The 18,477-nt window shown below is 70.5% G+C and overlaps 1 protein-coding gene across 5 annotated transcripts in view; it reads left to right on the forward strand.

The window, feature by feature from the left end:
* RGS12 (regulator of G protein signaling 12) overlaps positions 1–18,477 on the forward strand; it is a 74,773-nt gene that overhangs the window by 37,747 nt on the left and 18,549 nt on the right. For all 5 annotated transcript variants that reach the window (XM_036018286.1, XM_036018280.1, XM_036018283.1 and 2 more), the window contains 10 exons: positions 9,745–9,914; positions 10,307–10,399; positions 10,941–11,084; positions 11,758–11,937; positions 12,196–12,349; positions 13,939–14,015; positions 15,451–15,645; positions 15,904–15,977; positions 16,389–16,515; positions 18,132–18,228. In XM_036018286.1, coding sequence (XP_035874179.1) covers positions 9,745–9,914; positions 10,307–10,399; positions 10,941–11,084; positions 11,758–11,937; positions 12,196–12,349; positions 13,939–14,015; positions 15,451–15,645; positions 15,904–15,977; positions 16,389–16,515; positions 18,132–18,228 — 1,311 coding nt within the window. The remainder of the gene's footprint in view (positions 1–9,744; positions 9,915–10,306; positions 10,400–10,940; positions 11,085–11,757; positions 11,938–12,195; positions 12,350–13,938; positions 14,016–15,450; positions 15,646–15,903; positions 15,978–16,388; positions 16,516–18,131; positions 18,229–18,477) is intronic.

An 18,477-nucleotide genomic window follows, 5' to 3' on the forward strand; every position in this document is an offset into this window, starting at 1 on the left:
CCGTGTCATTTAATCCCACCTAAGCCGGGAGTGGGAGCAACTTCCGTGAGGGAAACCGGACCGTCCCAAGTCCAGGATGAAAGGAGCGGTTTTACGAGAGCCGGCTCACGCCGCCCCTCCCCGCCGTTCCCAGGGCTCTCCGCTGGTGGCCGCCTCGTTTCCGCGGGGAGCGCAGCAATCTGAGAAGCCTGTCTGACGCGTTCCTTTGACCCACAGACACCCACCCCGTTTGTCTCGAGTTCTCCTCTGTCAGCCGTGGACGTGAGGACCTGGGGTTCTGCCGCAAGCCGTTTCGTGCTTGTCTGCGGCTGCCTCACAGGCCTGGTGTCCTCCCCCCTGAGGAAGTGGTGTCCCGGCCGGTGTCCGTGGCTCCCCTCGGTGGGGGCTTGCCACCCCTCCGGTCCCGCCTGCTCTCCCCGCTTCCAGCCGGGAACCCCTCGGTGGCGGTGCCGGGTGTGGGTGTGGGTGTGGGCGGGGGGGCCCCTGCTGCTGCGTGAGCCCCTGGGTCTCAGGGGCGGCGCTGGGTGGCAGCTTCGTCGGCTCGCGTTTCCGCCCTTGGCGTCCTCACTGGTCGTGAGTGAGGAGTGAGGCGCCCGCATGCGACCTGCGTGTTGGTCCTGGGACGCCTGGAGGACCCTCCGCCGTCTTCTCGGGCGCCGCCACGGGGGCCGAGGGGCCGCGGGGCCGCCTGCGTGGGGCCGGGGAGGCCCGAGGGGGGCTGCTGAGCACAGAGCAGCGGAGCGGCCCCCGCCGGCTGCCAGGGCTCGTGTGCTCTCACCTCCCACCCCGGCGTCCCCGAGGGCCCCTCCAGTTCCTGACCCTGCTCCCTGGGGACGCCTCCGGGGGACAGAGGAGACCCTGTCCTGGCCACCCTCCCCGGCAGGGGGCAGCAGCGTGTCCAGAGGGTCCGGGCAGGGGCAGGACGGCCAGGATCCTGGGGGCTGGGGAGGTGCCGCAGCTCCCTGGGGGGACTCGGGCCCCTGGCAGCGTGGGGTGGGCTCACCTTCCAGCCTCGCTCCCGCGACAAGCGAGCCGTTCCCCCCCAGGGGGCACTCTGTGTGCGGTGGGCCGTGTCCGTGGGCGTCCTGGGTCTGCACCCCAGGGACCTGCTGCCCCGTGCATGGCGCTGCGGCCGCCCTTGCCGGGCATCGCCCCGTGTCTCCTCTCTCCCGGAAGGGGAGAGCTGCCCTCGAGGGGGGTGGTGTGTTCCGTCCCCGAGGGGGGGGCCAGCCAGGCTGTGCTGAGGCCCAGCGGGGCAGGTCCGGCCTCAAGGAGAGGAAGAACATTCCAGCATTAGAGAGGCCTGGAGACCCACGGACCTGCCTCGTGGGGAGAGACTCAGACGTGTGGGCGCGGACCTCCGAGCTGCAGCCGCGACGCGGGAGGTGGCGGCCGGGTGGGCAGGAGGCAGGCGAGACCCTGCCCTGTGGGTGGGCCGAGCCCCCAGGCCCCTCGGCCCGGGGGTCTGTGCCTTGCTGCTTTCTTGCAACAGGATTGGTCTTCTCGTTTTATTTCTTTTCGCCCCTCACTCGGCACTGAGCAGCTTTGCCAGGACTCCCCTCCCGCCCGCTCGCTCGGCCTCAAAGGTCGCGTGCCATCTGCCGTTTCTGGATCCGACTTCTGAAGCGGGAGCTCGGGGTGTCCGACGCCCACTGGCACCTGCCAGGCTGTGGCCGAGGGACCGTGGGCCCTGGCTCCTGGCTCTGCGCCCACTCCTCCCCAGCCCGGCCCCCGGCCCGGCCCCGCGCTCTGCCTGCTCCCAGCGGCCGAGGGGCTGCGTCAGCGCTTCCCGCCGCCCCGCTGGCTGGGCGCTGCCCCCCCACGCCGGTCCCCCAGGGCCCCTTAGGCACACGGGCTGTCTGGCGGCCTCGCTCAGCCTTGCCCTGCTACCAGTGCGCTGCCCCCCGGCCTGTGGCAGCCCCTCACATAAGCCCGTGCTGACCGCCAGCCCTCGTGCTGAGGGTCACCCTGGCGGAAGGGTCATCCTTCCGATGGTGCCACGGGGCCCGCTGTTTAAACCCTTTTCTGTGCCGTGGGTTTTGTTTGCTCCCTGCTCACTGGAAGGGGCACCCACAGGGCCGCTCGGGGCTGTCCTCGGCACCCCGCGCAGCACACGGCGCAGAGGCGTCGGTGAATGAACGGCTGCGTTGCGGCGCCGACCTCAGCCGGAGCTCGGGACGGAGACCCGGGCGGGGCAAAGGGCTTCTTCCTCCGAGAGACCCTCCCAGCAGGGGAGCAGGCAGCCTGCCGCGCACAGTGGATGAGACGCGGAGGCGGCCGCGTCTGGCTGGCGGGGCCCAGGCCGGCCCTGCGGGCGCTCTTGTGCTCGGGCGTGCCCGGCCTCTCCCGGGCGGCGGCCGGCGTCCGGGCAGCGGGGCCTGCGCTCCGTCTCCCCACAGTGCGCATTACTCACCTCTTCTTAGCCCAGACACCCCACTTTGAAGTAGGCTGTGAACTGCGTGCCCTAAACTAACAAGCACTGGTTTCTGGTGTTTCTGATTGTTGTTGTAACACGGAAACTTGGGCCTTTTTGAAACCAGAGCATCTGAGACAGGAGCTGAGCCGTTAGTTCGTGTTTCTGAACGGAGGTGGGCTTTGATTGTAAAGCCGTGCCCCCGCCCCCGCTTTCGTCCAGCCCCTCCTCTGGAGGGGTGCAGCTGGAACCGGGTGGGCGGCTGCCGGGTGCGGTGAGGCTCCTGGCCGGGTGGCGGCCGAGGAGCCCTGACCCACCAGTGTCCCTCGGGGGACACCGACCGTGGCTCCGTGGACTCGGGGCCGCGCCTGCTCCCGCCCAGTCCCGGGAGCACCGAAGTGGGGAGACTCACCCCTCGTGACTGGTTGCTGAGAGCCCGTGCCAGCATGTCAGGCTGCCACGTGCGGCCTCAGGGGGACGGTTCGAGTTTGGGGCTCCCCTGCTGTGCGCACGCGGCTGCCCGAGGGGTGGGCACTTGGCCCCCAGCGCAGGGCGGTGGGCCTGGCGGGAGGCTGTACTGGTGGGGGCATGGCCGCCGCCAGTCTCAGGCGGCCAGAGTGGGTCCCGACCTCAACGGCATCGTCTGTAAAGGAGCTGGTGGGCCCAGTCACTGGTTTCCAGGCTCCGTTCTGAGGGGCGCCGTGGGCCCTAATCACCGGGAGGGCCTGGGGCTGCACTGGCTGAGGGTCCGTCCCGTCTGTCCGTGTCCGAGCCCAGCGTGGCCGCCCCAGGACGGCCACCCTCGCCCTGGGGGCGCGCTGTGAGGGGCCACAGAGGCTCGGGCACCCGAGTGCCTGCGCTTTCTCTAGGGGACAGAATGACACTTGTAGGGACTGCGGCGGGAAGGAGAGGCTTTGAAAGAGGCCTGACGAGCCGGTGACCCTGAGATCGGCCCCGGACGGGGGAGGGCAGCTGGGAAGGACATGGCCGAGGTGGCCGGACTCGGGCCCTGCTGTGTCCGGAGTCCACAGCCGAGTCCGCAGCTGCGCCGTGGTGGCCAGGGACACGTCCGTGCTCCTTGGGCCTCGGGGGTTCCAGGCCTTGGGAGAACGTCACATGTGTGAGTGTGCACACACGTGTTTGAGTGTGTGAGGATGAGCGTGAGAGCGTGATTGAGTGTGTGTGTGCATGAGTGTGCACGCGTTAGGAGGAGGAATGGGAAGAGGGAGGGAGGAGGAGAGGGAGAGAGACCCGCGGGGTCAGCCGCAGCGCGCAGGCAGCCGGCGGCTGTAGCTGGCGGGGGGGGGGGGGGGGGGGGGGCGGCCCTGAGCTGCTCCCAGCCTTCCTGCGTGTTGAAATGCCCCCGGGTGGAAAGTTCCCCTGCACGGGGAGCAGGGCGGTGCTCTGGTGCATGGAGGGGCGGCGCTGTCCCAGTTTGGGACACCCCAGTCACCCCCAGTTTGCTGGGCCGTGCCAGTGTTCTGCCCGGCTGAGCGCCGGCCCTGCCAGGATTGTCCCGCGTCCTCACCGCAACCAGGGGGCGGAGCCCGACTCTGCCGCGGCCGCCCCCACGCTCTGCGCCCCGCCGCGGCGCGGCCGCCAGGGGGCGTCCTCCGCTGCCGAACCCCAGGCCGGAAAGGACGGGGACCGAAGCGCAGGGCCGACGGAGACCGCGCTCGGCCTGCGGAAACCGGTGTGCGGCCGCCTTCTCGGAGAACGTTGAGATGGACGTGACCCCTTTTCACCAGAGCTGCCAGCGGCCGGCGGTGGTCTGTGCCGCGGCGGCCGGCCGCCGCTCTGTGACTCCTGCGGGGTCCCAGCTGCTTTCCTCGCGGGTACCGACCCAGTCCTCCTTCCTGACCCCGCGCGGTTCCTGGCGATCGCGCTGGTAGGAAAGGCTCGTTTCGTGTGTCTGACGCGGAAGGGTGTTTAGACGGAAGGTGCAGGGGAGATAGGAGCTCACAGCCCTGGTAACCAGTATGAAGAGCTCCAAGTATTTCTCTCTCTCCCCTCACCGTTGCTGGTGTAACAAGCCCAGTCACCGAGGGGAGCCGAGCGGCGGGAGGCCGGCCCCGCTCGTCTGGGGCCGGTGGCCCCGAGCACAGCTTGTGCGGCGGCGCTCGGCCGCCTGAATAATTCAGCTCCGCCGCGGCAGCAGGCTGAAGGGCCCCGTGAATTATGCATGCGTCCTCTGGGGCGCTCCGTGCTCCGCTCACTGTGGGCCTCCTCTCCGGAGCCTGCGGGGGAGCCGCCTCTGTCCGCCGGTGCCCGCGGCCCGGGAAGGCGCCGCCCTGCCTCCCTGGGGAGCGAGCTAAGGAGCATGTCTCCGTGTGGGGCCCGAGCCTTTGCCCGCGGCCCCGGGGGCTGTGCCGGCTGAGCCTGGTATGGACTCGGAGGGGTGGTTTGCGGTGAATGGTTGGAAGTATTTGGTTAAATGGCATCACAGTGGCTCTTACCAGCTCCACCCAGGTAAAGTCCCTCGAGGTGTGTGCGCCTTGTGGTTGGCGGGGGCAGGCCCGCCCGTGCGGCCCTCAGGTATGTGTGCCGGGCCCGCGGCCCACGGGCCCGGGAGGAGCCCGGGAGGGGCTGTCCGAGTCGCCCGTGCGTGGCCTGAGGCTGTGGTCTGGTGAGGTAGTCTGGTGGGACCACACAGGTGACGCCCGAGTTACAGAATCATCTAGAGCGTTTAGCACTGCGGCTCGCTACCTGCGACAGGCAGGCCGCCCACATGTGGGTCCCACCAGCGTGGGGGGGGGGGGGCTCTGCCGTCTTTCAGCAGACCCGAAACCGACCTCAGCGCTTTCTCACCGGGAAAGCATGTCTGAACTGGTCGGCTGGACGGGAAGGGACCCACAGCAGTGACGACCAAAACCGGGGAGTGTCCCCTGAGGCCGAGGTCGGTGGGGGGTGGGCGCAGCCCTGCTGCGGGGTGCGCCGCGGTCGGAAAGCGGGCGCACGGCTTCCCCACGCACCTGACCCTGACGGGGAGTCGGGCTGTGGGGGCGCCCAGGGGCGTCCGTCTCCCGGCCTCGGAGTTGGGTGGGCATCCTGGGGTGGGAAGGCACTTCAAGTTCAAGTTCACCCTTCATAAACGAGCACCACTTTCCATGTGTCGAGAGCAGGTCCAGGGGGAGCCGGAGACCAGGGCCCCTGTGCGTGTGTCCAGGGCCCAGGGGAGCTGCTGGGAGGGTGTGGCCCACGTGGGCGGCTCCTGCCTTAGCCTCTCTGCAGGGGGCTGGGCGCCCGCCATGTGGCTGACTCCCCACAGCCTCTGCCAGGCCATGCCGTCACGGACTTGGCTTGGGGGTCCCCGGAGGGGGAGGGGTCTGCCCCGGTAGGCTCTGGGCGACGGCCATGCCTGTCCCAGGAGCCCTGGCTGTTGAGGGGGAGACGGCCAGAGTCACGGCCTTGCCCTCCCGGTCACTGTGCCCGCTGCCCCCTTGGCGAGCGCCCCTGGTGCTCGAGCAGAGGCCCAGAGAGCAGCCCCGGGGCGTCTCGGTCAGAGACCGGACAGCGTGTGGTCGGTTTCCAGAAGGGGGGCGGGGTGCTCCCTGGAGCCCGGCGGCAGCGGGGCCCAGCGTGGGCGGGCGCTTCCCGGCAGAGTGGACGGGCTCCTCTGTGGCCCTGCCCACACCGCCGGCCGGGGGTGGGGGGGCGGGTGCTCCAGGCCACCCTGCTCGTCGTGTTGTTGGAACCCACACGCCTCGAGTCTGGGGCTGGAAGCTCCGACGCCCGCGATGGCGTGCGGCTGCGCTGGCTGCGGTCGGCGGCCGGTCTCCCTCTGGCTCCCCTGCCCGGGGTCTAGCCGGCCCGTGGGGACAGAGCTCAGGGCGTCTCTCCCCTCCAGCCGGAGGGGCCTGCACGGGAGCAAGGTCTCTTCCCGACAGGCCCCTGGTTGTCGCCGTCCCCCAGGGCCCGATCCACACCGCTCCTGCCCCTCGCCAGGCCGGGCCTCTTCCCCCCGCCGCAGGGCCTGTGCGCGGGCTGGGCCGTCCTGCAAGGCTGGGCCTGCTGCCCGGGGTGGGTCAGCGTCTGCTTGCCGCCCCCCCCAGTTCAGCCTTCATTGCCTCGGGGGCGGTGGGGGCGGTGGGGGCGGTGAATGTGTCAGTGCTGACACGACTTCTCCTTTGGGAGACCCCTTGTTCACCCACGTAAAAGGCACCTTTGCTGAGGTCCCGCCCACCGTGGTGTGGGGGGTTGTTGGCTGTTGGGGCCGCCCCCTCGGGGGCGGGGCTGTCTCAAGCCCCTGCTCCCCAACTGTCCCCGCTTCCCCTCCACTTTTTAAAACGTGATCTTCTTGCTGATGTGTAGAAACACGAGGGGAGTCAGCCCTTCACCTGTGTGACATGCTACGTGTGCTTCCCACAGTGCTTTTCACACGCCCCGTTTCCTTTCGTCTGTCGCGCTCCTGCTGGTGTGCAGCTGACACGCGACAGACACTGTGTGGGTGTCGGGTGTGGTGGTGGCCCGGCGCCTGAGTCTGCTGTGGAGCGGTCACCACAGTGAGTCCGGTGGACACCTGCCACCTCACTGAGTCACGGAGGTTTTTTCTCGGGATGGGACTTGTAAGATCTGTTCTCTCAGCAACTTTCAGGTGCGCCGCCGCTGAGTGGTACTGGTGCTGTCACCGTCCCTTTGACCCCTCCCCCCTCCCCCACCGGTGCTGACCCCGTTGCCCGTGGGTCCCTGTGGTCCTTTACGGCTGTGCCTCGTGTCCTCTGGCTCCTCACTCAGACCCCTCAGAACACGGCCCCGTGTGTCATTCTCGTGTCTTCCCGACTGCATCTCCCCGCCGAAGCCCGTGGTCCGGGGGGGCTGACTCCGGCGTGTCGGAAGGGACCGGGCACCTGACCGCTGACCGAGTGGCCCAGCCGCCTGGCCCCGGGACGCGGGTCCCTGGTGCGCCAGCTGAGGGCCAGGGTGGGACTCGTGGGGCGCCACGCAGGGCTGCTCCCCCCGTCTCCCCGCTTTGTGCTGTCTCTCTGGCGTTCCCGTGTGGTTTCCCCGGGGACTCGCACACTCGGCCTGTCCCGTTCGTGCTCGGGAAGCGTGTCGTCCTCTGTGTCGGTCACGAGCGTCAGCGGCACGGTGTCCGCCCCTCGGCGCCCCGGTTCCTGGATGGACGTCAGACCGGAGCTGGCCTCGTCCCGGAGCGAGAGGGAGAGCACGTGTGTGTGAGTGTGAGTGAGAGTGTGCACGGGAGTGTTTCTGACGTGCTGTTGACGTGTAAAACGCCCCGACCTGGGAAGGGTCTCTGTAAGCGTGCGCCTGAGCCACCCTGACGGCGGAGGCCCGGGGGTGGGACCGCAGGTGCCGGGAGGAGGTTTGCAGTGTCTTTGGTGCCTTCGGAACGGCCGAGGGAACCTAAGGAGGGTTAGGGAGGCGGGAGAGCGAGGCGGGATCCGGTTACCTACGGGGTAGTAGGATCCGGCTCTCTGGGGGCGGGGCCGGCCGGGGGAGGGGCTGGAAACGGGGGCACAGCTGGCCCTCTGACGAGAGAAGGCGGCCCCCCGGGGCGTGGCTGCCCCCCCTCCCCCAGGCCTGCGGGTGAGGGTTTACAGTCCGATGACCCCGAGGGGCTACTTTTCGTGGGCGGCCCTGAGCGTGTGAAGTGCAGAGCCCTGTGGGGAGACCCCGTGGGTCGGGGTTCTTGAAGCCAGACGTCTCCAGGTGCTTCTGTGCGCCTGAGGCCCGGCCCGCCTGCCCTGCTGCCTGCGGCCGGGCGGTGCATGCGGGGAGCTTTGCACTGGCAGCCCCGCTGCACGCCGCCGCCCTCCCCAGGCTGGCCCGGGTGGCAGCCTGTCGCAGGTGCCGCGTGCAGCCCGGGGGCTCGTGGGCCTCCCGGAAGGAGAGGCGTGCCCTCCGGTCCCGCGTGCGGGGCTTCCCGGGGCCTCTCCTGCGTCTTTTCTGCAGCAGCCGAGGTTGGGCCGTCACTCCCTGCCCTCCTGTTCTCCGTCCGGCTCCGAGTGAGCCGTCTGAGCCGTCCGGAGAAGGTGGCTCCCGGGCAGCACGGGGGTCCGACCGTGGTCGAGTGTCCGGTTCGGCTCTGCTGGCCCCAGAGGTCCCCAGAGGCCCCCGTCCCCTAGGTGGTGGGTCTGTGCCCGGGGCCCCTGCACAGCCCCCCCAGCTGGGTGGCCCCCCTCTGGGGTTGTGGGCATGGCCTTGCCCCCTGTCGTCAGCGTGTCTCGGGGGGGCTTCATCTGCAGGGGGGCGCCCCCTCTGCCCCACCAGGGCTCGGCAGGTCTTCACAGACCCCCACCCCGGCTGCTCTCCCCCCTCCCTTCTGGTCCCTCGCCTCCGGTAAGGTGCCCTTTAAACGTCGGGCTGGACTCCTCCCCACGACCGGCCCAGACGGCTCGTCGCGCACCAGCTGCAGGGCACCAGGGGCAGTGGGCACACGGAAGGGCACGCGGGGACACGCCGGGCGCACGCCAGGTCGAGGGGCAGCCTCATGCCACGAGGCCCTGCTGGCAGCCGACCTCCGCCCGCGCCCCGCAGGTCTGGGGACTCCCTGGCGCTGTGTCTCTGTCGGGGGCCAAGGAGGGCACGCCCCCTCCCTGCCCGGCTGGCCGCTGCCCCTCCCTCTTGGGTTTTGCGGGCCGGGCCTGCCCACGCGGGGACGGGGCGCGTAGGGTGCTGACAGAGGGGGCGAGGGCGCCGTGGGCCGGCCCGGGCGCCCCCTCCTCTTCGTGGCAGGTGACGACTCGGGGGCCCTTGTGACGGCGGCGGAGACCGCGGCTGTCTCGTTTGGATGCTCTTGATTCTGTGCTGCCGTTCGTTCGGTTGTCCCTGCGTTTACGTTGTTTTAGATTCTGCGGCCACAGTGGACCTTCGCCGTCGCCCCTCAGTTTCGGGCGCTCGGCGCGGCGGCGTTGGGGGCGGCCCCTGTGCCACGCGCCACGCTGGGTGGGGTGGCCTGCGGCTGCGCCTCGGCCCCACTGCGCGGGCTGAAACACTGCGTTTGGACATCACGCCTGAGCGTTTCGCGTGGAGAGCAGCCCGGTGCAGAAGGGGCACACGTGTGAGGGCGTGGCTTTGCACGCCCACGGCCCGGTCCCGCCCTCCACACCGCTCACGGCAGCAGCTGCCCCGGACCTGCCCTGCCTCCGAGCCCCACGGGCAACTCCCTCAGGAGCCCCTGATGGGGTAGCCCTGCCCCGTGCCCTGTCCCCTGTCCCCAGAGCCACACCTGGCACGCCTTCGGTGCTTGCAGGGGATGGGGGGGCTGCCTGGGTGTGCACGCCAGAGATGACCCTTGACGAGGGCCCTGGCCGCCGCCCACGGGCCGGGGCGGGGACGGGCATGCAGGTGAGGTCTGTGCCGCCCCGCAGAGCTGAGCGGTGCCGACCTGAAGGGCTGCGTGAGCAACCACAGCCTGAGCAGCAATGCCAGCCTCCCCAGTGTGCAGAGCTGCCGGCGCCTGCGAGAGCGGAGGGTCGCCAGCTGGGCCGTGTCCTTCGAGCGTCTCCTGCAGGACCCGCTGGGTGTGCGGTACTTCTCGGTGAGTCGGGGCGTGGGCTCCAACCCCAGGACGGGGGCTGCGGGGGGGGGTGGTCATGGCGCAGGCAGCTGCTGGGCGGTGTCTCCTCACACTGGGGCCGAGGGGTCGGGGGCACTTGGATCAGCCCCCGAGTTCCTGGTAACCACGTGGGGGGCCGAGGGTGGGTCCCGCTGTCAGAGGGGCACTGGCTCTCAGGAGGACCCCCGCCAGTGCGGCGTGGCCCTCATAGGGCAGGGGGGGATGCAGCTCCACCTGAGCGACCCCTCGGCGGGCACACTGTGCACAGCGCCTCGGCCCCAGGCTCCGTGGCAGCACAGCGGAGGGAGAGGCCCGGCGGGAGGGGGGGCGGCCTGTCAGGCCGAGGTCGGGGGCTCACGGACCGTGTTTTCTAGGATTTTCTGAGGAAGGAGTTCAGCGAAGAGAACATCCTGTTCTGGCAGGCCTGCGAGTGTTTCAGCCATGTCCCCGCGCACGACAAGAAAGAGGTGCGTCTCTCCACGCAGGGGCAGGCCGGGTGCGGGGCGGCCGGGAGGGTGGGTGACAGCGCCCCCCTGGCTTCCCGCGCCACCCTCCACGCGGCGCTGCCTACGGACGCCCGCAGCCGGAGCCCTGACGGCCGTGTCGGGCCTGGCCTGGCCCCTGCCTGCCGTGGCGGGGGCCCCTCCCTTTGTGGGAGCCCACGTGTCAGCGTGTGCCCCCAGCTCTGCACAGGCCCAGTTCCCACCTCACAGAGGCCACACGCGTGCAGCGAGGCCCGCGGACACGGCCCGCGGGCGGGGGGAGGGGTGGCACCGCCCGAGTCTCTGGGACACAGGGGTCACCGAGCGCGCCCAGGGAGGCGCTCGCTCGGGGAGGGTCCCTGCTGGCTTGTGCTCGTGGGGGGGGGGGCGCTCACTGGCCCCGAGACGCTGCGTCTCCAGAGCCCGGGGCCGTGTCAGGCGTTGGGCACAGCAGCGAAGCACGCAGGAAACACGGGTGGAGGGCGCCTGCGGGCCGTGCGCCCGGCTCATCCACGTGTCCTGCCAGCTTTCCTACAGGGCCCGTGAGATCTTCAGCAAGTTCCTGTGCAGCAAAGCCACCACCCCGGTCAACATTGACAGCCAGGCCCAGCTGGCGGACGACACCCTCAGCACCCCCCACCCCGACATGTTCAAGGAGCAGCAGCTCCAGGTGCCTCCACACCCTGTTTCCTGCGGGGGCTCTGGCTGGGGCTGGGGGCGGAGACTCGGGTCCCAGACCGCGAGCTCCCAGCGCCACCAGGTGGGGAGGGGCGGGGCCCGTCTTCCCACTGGCTCCGGTGTCCAAGTCTGGCCGGCAGCACCTCCTGGCCCAGGGGGCCGCCTAGAGGCGGCTGCTGGGGGCCTGCCCGTGAGCGCGCGTGTGTGAGAGCGCGGGCTCGAGGGGTCTGTGGCTGCAGGACGTCGCGGTGGCGAGGGGCGCGCCTTGGACTTAGTGTCGCCTGGAGCGTGTGCCCCAGCGGCCTCTGCAGAGACGGCTTCTGTTGCCGGGTCGGCCGGGCGAAGCCAGTGGAGACCGGAGGAAGGCGTTGCCAGCGCAGTCCCCGCCCCCTTCTGCTCCCCAGCGGGTCTGGGCTCCTCCTCACCACGGGGTGCAGGGCCTCCAGGATCGCGCCGTGGTGCCGCCTCTGTGCAGTGGTTGGGAGCCGTGGGTTTTAAGCGTGGTAGACGAAAGACCGGCGTGCTGTGGAAGGGCGCGAGCGCGTGTGAAGGAGCTCTGGAGAGTAGCACTGGGCCGGGCGGGCGGGGAAAGGGGCCGGTAGGTGTCTGTGGGTCCCCGCGCTCTGGCTACTTCTGGGGCCAACCGTGTGGCACTTACCCCGCAGATTTTCAACCTGATGAAGTTCGATAGCTACACGCGCTTCCTGAAGTCCCCGCTGTACCAGGAGTGCATCCTGGCGGAGGTGGAGGGCCGCTCCCTCCCCGACTCCCAGCAGGTGCCCAGCAGCCCGACCTCCAAGCACAGCGTCAGCTCGGACCACTCCAACGTGTCCACGCCAAAAAAGGTGCCGGCCTGCCGTGCCCCGGCCTCGGAGGAGCCGCTCGGTGGGAAGCGAGATGTGCCGCGTCAGGCCCCGCAGCCAATGAGCGCTGCGGGGGGCGTGCACCTTGGGGGGGGGAGCTGGGGGGCGGGTGCTGAGCTGTGGGCGGGGCGGGCAGGCGGCACTCCCTGCAGCCACGCCCCCGCTTCCTGCCGCACCGCGTGCGGTGCTGCGTGCCTGACCCCGGTGTAACCACGCTCTGCTCTGCTCTCCTGGTGACAGCTGAGCGGGAAGTCGAGGTCGGGACGGTCCCTGAACGAGGACGCGGGGGACGAGGACGGCGAGAGGAGGCGGAAAGGGGCCTTCTTCTCCTGGTCCAGGGCCAGGAGCACCGGGCGGTCCCAGAGGAAGAAGGACCACGGCGACCACACGAATGGTTGGTGGCGTGCGGGGCGGGTGGCAGCGGGCAGGGCCGCAGGGTCTTCACATGCCCCCCCTCCCCCCGCTCCCGCGTTCTTCTGGCTGGAGCAGGAACGGGCGCTCGGGGCGGGGGGGGGGGGAGGGGGCGGAATCTGGGAAATACAACCGAGTTTAGAAAAGAAAAGAAAGCACCGCGCCTGCCGTTTGCCGCCCCCCCCCCCCCCCCCCCCCCCCCCCCGCCCTGGCAGCCTCGTGGTCCTGCCTCGGTTTTTCCCTGCAGGCGTGCGGGGCCACACCCGCCTTCGCAGTGTTTGTGATGCCCCTCCCGCCCCGTAGTCCGGCCGCTGAGCGTTTGGGGAATTGTGGGTTCTGCGGTCCTCAGTCTCAGAGGCTGCCCGGCCTAGACGCTTTCCCCCGGGCTGTTTTCTGGTGCGTCCCTGGGGAGCTGGGGTGACAGAGACGGGCTTGTCCCGGAGCCTGGGGCTCCTGGGCCAGGGCGCTGGTCGGCGGCGCTGGCGGGCCAGCGAGGCAGCCACCGAAACGCACTGTGGAAAGGCTTGAAAGAGTCTTCCCCCAGAGATGCTGGAAAATTTGAGGACTTCCCAGGAGACAGCCTGAGAGCTCCCGGGCTGCGGCCCCGAAGTTAAACTCGGGCCGTGACCCTGGCGGGAGAGACAGGCACAGAGCAGCTGAGCCGCGGGCGGCGGGTGGGCATCTCCCCGCCTCCTACCCGCGCCTGCGCAGCCGGCCTTGCTTGCCGGTCTCCCAGAAGGCAGCAGCAGCAGCAGCAGCGGGGTGACGCCTGGGGCTGGGGACCCGTGGTCCCCGGGCCACGTCGTCCTTTCTCAAGGACAAGCAGACAGCGTGGGAGACTTCAGGAGAGCGCTGCTGGGGCGCAGTCGCCGTGGAGCCAGGCGGGGCCTGGACCTCGGAGTGCTGGGGAGGTGGCCCCGGTCATCTCGTGTAGCCGGCCCACCCGTGCAGGGCCCCAGGTCCTGACCCCGGCACTGCCAGGGACTCGGGGGTGGTGGCCCGGGAGTCGGTGCTTTTGGAAGGTGGGCCAGCGGCTCAGGAGGTGCCTGCACCCGCCACACCCCCAGGCCCCGCACAGCACCCTGCCTGGGGAACAGAGCCCGCGCTGCCGAAGGGCCTTTCCAGACGCGTGTTTTCGCGGTTTCCGGCGTGGCCCGGGGTCGCAGTGGGTTCCGTTAGTGACAGCGGCGGCCGAGTGCTGGCTCGGGTGAGGGCTCTGCAGGAAGACACGACGTGAGCCTTGGGCAGAGGGCAGGGACCGGCTGGCTTCGCCGCTGGCCGCGGGGGCAGTTTCTGTGTGGGCGGAGCTTCCGGATGAAAGGGCGGGAGGAAGGGCCCGCCCCAGGGGCGCCTCCGTGTCTGCGGACCCTCCCGGGGCCTGCGGTGCGGCGCGTGCTAGGGGCGCACCTGCTCCCCCATGAGGGGCAGCGTCTCGGGAGCCTTCCGTTCTGCCCTCTGTGTTCGGCGTCCCTCGGCGCAAGCGGGGGGCGGGGCCGTGACCCGGCGAGGGGGTCCTGGTGTGGAGCGGGGACACTGAAGCTCTGACGCCGAGTCCCTGTGCTTCCCCCCAAGACGCCCCGCACGCCAACGGAGGCCTGGGCCGCAGGGAGTCGCAGGGCTCCGTGTCCTCCGCCGGGAGCCTGGATCTGGTAAGTCCCCGCCTGCTCGACCCGAGGGCCCGCGCGTCACAGCCCGACGGCGCCCCTGGGACCCGGCGAGGAGCCGCCCGGTGTGGGGGGTGCTCCTCGGCTCCGAAAACGTCTGTGGGTCCGTTTTTGAGATCTTGTTCTCATTCGGTCACCATTGTTTTGAACTCCCACTAACAAAGAAAAGCTTTGAAGGTGGGGGCTTTGTCCTTGTCTCACCGTGTGGGTGTCCCGCGGACCCAGACGTGCCAGTGTGGGGGGGCTCATCCCCCGCCCCCGCCCCACGAGGAGCCCCGCCCCCCCTCACCCCCGGGGGGCCCAGGAGCGTGTTCAGCCCCAGTCTGTGGCGAGGTGAGGGCAGGCGGGGAGCCGTGGGGCCGGACATGCTGGCCTTCGGCTGTCATCTGAGGCCCGACTGGGAGACCCTGGTTGCAGCCAGCACCCGGGCTGTTCAGAGCCGGCCTCCAGCTGCCGCTCCCGACAGACCGCCCTGCGCTCGGGCGTCTCGCGTGCGTGTCTGTGGGGACGGGCTGCCGGGGCTGTTCTGTCATCGGTGCGCCACCAGCAAGCTCGCTTCCCGAGCTGATGCGCGGGTGCAGGGGACGCTCAGTGTCCCGAGGAGACCGCGGCAGTGGAGTGACCCGCAGGGCGCCTCTGCGCTGGGGTTGTGTGGGGCGGGGAGGGGGGGGGGGCGTTCCTGGTGAGGGAGTGAGGCTGCGACGCAGGGGCCCAGAGGGGGTGTCAGGAGGGCCCCCGGGGTGCGCTGCCTGCATGCTGCCGTGGCTGGCCCCTGCCTGTCCTAACCGCCCCGGAGCCCCTGCCTCTGGGCACGCTGGTGCAGGGCGCGGTGCCAACTGGCAATTTCCCAGGCTCGTGGCCTGGTGCGTGGGCAGTGCGGACGGTCTCGTCACAGATGCTGCCGACGGGCAAGGCCCGCCCCCACCCCGCAGGTGCGCCACACGCCTGCGGCCCTGGAGGGGCTGGCAGGTGAGCTAGGCCACGCGCTGCCCAGGCAGAGGCGCTCTCGGGGTGGGCCCGGCCGTGGGCTGTCCCCCGGGCCGACAGGGCGTGCCCTGTGCCACCCGCCAAAGTGGGAGGGAGCCCTGCCTCCCCCAGCCCTTCACAGCCTCTGCCCACCCCAGGACCCCCTCGTCGCCCCCGCCCAGCCTCCGTCCTCCCTCAGGCCGACCTGCTGCCCATTGGGTCAGTCCATTCCTCTCGGAGAGGCCTCGGGTCAGGTCCTGGGAGCTGGGCGAGGGCAGCTCGGGGTGGGCAAGGCTGTGCGCCCGGCGTCTGGTCGGGAGAAACGTGGGCTGTCCCTGCGGGGACGTGGGGGCCCTGGAGCCGGGCGCCGGCCTCCCTCGGCGCGTGTGAGCGACCTCTGCCCCTGGGACACCCTGCGTGCCCCCTGTAACCCTGCGCCCCCTCCCGCCCGCAGTCGGAGGCCTGCAGGACCCTGGCGCCCGAGAGGGACAAGGCCACCAAGCACTGCTGCATCCAGCTGCCCGACGGGACGTCCTGCTCTGTGCCTGTCAGGGCGGGGCTGTCCATCAAGGAGGTGCTGTCCGGGCTCTGCGAGCGCCACGGCATCAGCGGGGCCGCCGTGGACCTCTTCCTGGTGGGCGGGGACAAGGTATGGGGCCGGGGGACCCGTCCGGGGGGCACTGGCCTGTGGGGGGGGGGGGCCCTGGCGAATCTCTGTCTTGTCTGAACCTGCCGGGTCACCCGCCTTCTCGACCGTGGGGTTGGGCTCCTCGTCTGAGCAGCTTGCCCCAGGCGTCCCGAGGGCCCGGCCTGCTGCTGGACCCGCACCCGGGGGTTTGCCCGGGCTGCCCCTGTGCCCCGCGCAGCTGTGCACCCGCTGACCCCGCCCCCCCCCCGTGCCCCGCAGCCTCTGGTGCTGCAGCAGGACAGCAGCATCTTGGCGTCCAGGGACCTGCGCCTGGAGAAGCGCACCTTGTTCCGGTGAGAAGACCGCGGCTGCCGCTGTTGTCACGTGCCCCAGAGCCTCGCAGTGTTCCGACAGGTGGCCCCACCGAGGGGCGGGGGCGGGAGTAGCGGCCGCTTGCAGACCCAAGGGGCCAGAGGCTCGCTCTCCCTTCCGGCCCTGCGAGCACGGCGGCGCCCGGCAGGCTGGCCGCCCTGCGGGGGGGCTCCCTCTTCGCCGGCCGTGACAGCCCCTGTTCGTTTCCAAAGGGAGCCTCCGAGAACACCCTGCAGGCTCGTTCCCCCGCAGAACCTGGGGCGGGGGACCCCGGGGCGTTCCGGGTTGGGGTGGGGCCCAGGGAGGCCCACTGTTCTGCTCGGGACGGAACTCCCCCGGAACCCCGACCTGGATCGCAGCGGGCGCGTCCGTGTTTCCACCTCTCCCGCCAGGCTGGATCTGGTTCCCATTAACCGGTCGGTGGGGCTCAAGGCCAAGCCCACCAAGCCCGTCACGGAGGTGCTGCGGCCCGTGGTGGCCAAGTACGGCCTGCACCTGAATGAGCTCGTGGCCAGGCTGGTGAGTGACGTGGGGCCTGGGGGGCCCCGGCGACCGCCCCGGCTCCTCCTCGCCGCCCCGGGTGGGAGAGGGTCGCCTCGGTCCCCGCTGTCTCATCCCGCGGAGGGGGAGCGTTCACCTTCTCACACCTGGGTCGTTCCCGGAGGGGCTGGGACTGGGGCGGGCACCTGCGACGTGGCTTCGGAAAACCAAACGGGAGGAAAACAAAAAGCCCGGAAACAGGCCTCCTGTCTGCGAGTCCGAGCAGTCGGCCTCTCTGCTTCCTGTGCCCCGAGCCGCTGCCTCGGGCGCATCCCCTCATGGCGTCCCGTCTCCGCCTGGGAGAGGCGTCCGTCTCTCGGGTGTTTCCAAGCCGGGCCAGGGCGGGGGGGGGGTGGGGGGGGGAGAGGGCACTTGGGGATGGAGAGGGAAGGGGCCTGGGCGTGAGCAGAGTCCCCGCCGCTGGGAGCAGAGGGGTGTGTGGGCGCTGTCCCGGCCGGCAAGCTGGGGGCCTGGGACCCTGTTCACTTGAGAGTGGCCTCGTGCCTAGCGCACCGCGCCCACCCGCTTGGAAACACAGGGATGCGTGATCGATGGAGCCGCCTTCCGTCCTGGTTTGTTTAATGAGTAAGCTTTATCGGGGCCGTGGTTTCACTGTCTCTAGACCTTGAACTTTCTTGGAAATGGACCCTAGAGTTGTTCACAGTCTTCAACATGAGAGAGAGGGCTGTGCCGGGGTGTGCCCAGGCCCCGCCCCCGGCCCAGCTGAGCCTCGGCCCCTCCCCCGCTCTGCAGGGAAGGGCGCTGAGCTGGAGCCCTGTGTGCTGGGCGGGGCTGGACGTCACTCCCAGCTCTCCCTCTGAGGCCCCACGCTCTAGCTCAGTGCCGCTGGGCCTCAGTTCCCCTATCTGTAGAATGGGTTGGTCAGGGCTGTTGTGGGGCTCCCAGGCTGCCCAGTGGTCAGGCCGTGTTCCTGCCAGGAAGCGGCTCAGCTGCCTCAGGGTCCCCGGTTGCCTGGCCCTCGGGGAGTCCGAGGGGCTGAGCCCCCAGCGCAGCCTTCCTCTGGGGCAGCGGTGGTGGGTCCTGCACAGAAGGGGGTCTCGCCGCCGCACCCGTCTCAGTCCCACCTGGGACACTGCCTCTCTCTGAGTCGGGGCCCATGAGGACGACGCCCACCCTGCTGCCCACGCTCACTCCCTGGCAGTGCCGGCCAGTCAGGGGGGTGGCGTTGGGGGTCCCCTCGTCCAGGTGTGAGTGGTCCAAGGCTTTCCGGCCCGGCCGACGTCATCTTGAGAATGTCGCGTTTGCACACCAGGAAGTGTGCCGCCCCACCAAGTGTCCTTCCACCCCCGCCCCGGTCTCGGCCTGGCAGAGGGAGGCCAGTAGCTGTCACTCGGGGGACGGAGGCGGCCCCACCACAGGGACCCCAGAGCCCCGTGCTCCAGGCCGCCGCCAGGGTGGGGACTCACTGTTCCTCGCCGGGGGCCTGTGTGAGGTTGCGCACCCCGTGGGCCAGCCCCGCTGGGGCGGCCTGGCCCAGGGTCGCCTGGCGTGTGACTCCAAGCCTGGGCCACGGGCAGCTGTTCTGGAAAGTTCCGGTTTGGAAGAGTTACTGAGTGTGCCATCTCGGTCTCCAGAACGGGGAGAGAGAGCCCCTGGACCTCGGCGCCCCCATATCGAGTCTGGACGGACAGCGCGTGGTCTTGGAGGAGAAGGACCCGTCCAGGGGGAGAGGTGAGCGGGGCCCCGGGAGCCCCAGGCCCGCCACCCGCCACAGAGGGCCTCACTGGGCTGCCACCCCCGTGCCCCGCGCAGCCCTGGCTGAGCACAGCCGCACCAGGGACCAGAGAGCTGAGACTGCCCTGCACCTCTGTCCTCAGCGGGCGGGCCCTGCGGTGCCCCCGCCCCGACCACTCCAGGACTCAGCACCCCGGGCCGCGCTTCACTGGGGGGCCGGGGTGGGGGAGGGGGAGAGAACACGCT

Source organism: Phyllostomus discolor, chromosome 1 (genome assembly GCF_004126475.2).
Source record: "Phyllostomus discolor isolate MPI-MPIP mPhyDis1 chromosome 1, mPhyDis1.pri.v3, whole genome shotgun sequence".
Classification (NCBI taxonomy): Eukaryota; Metazoa; Chordata; class Mammalia; order Chiroptera; family Phyllostomidae; genus Phyllostomus; species Phyllostomus discolor.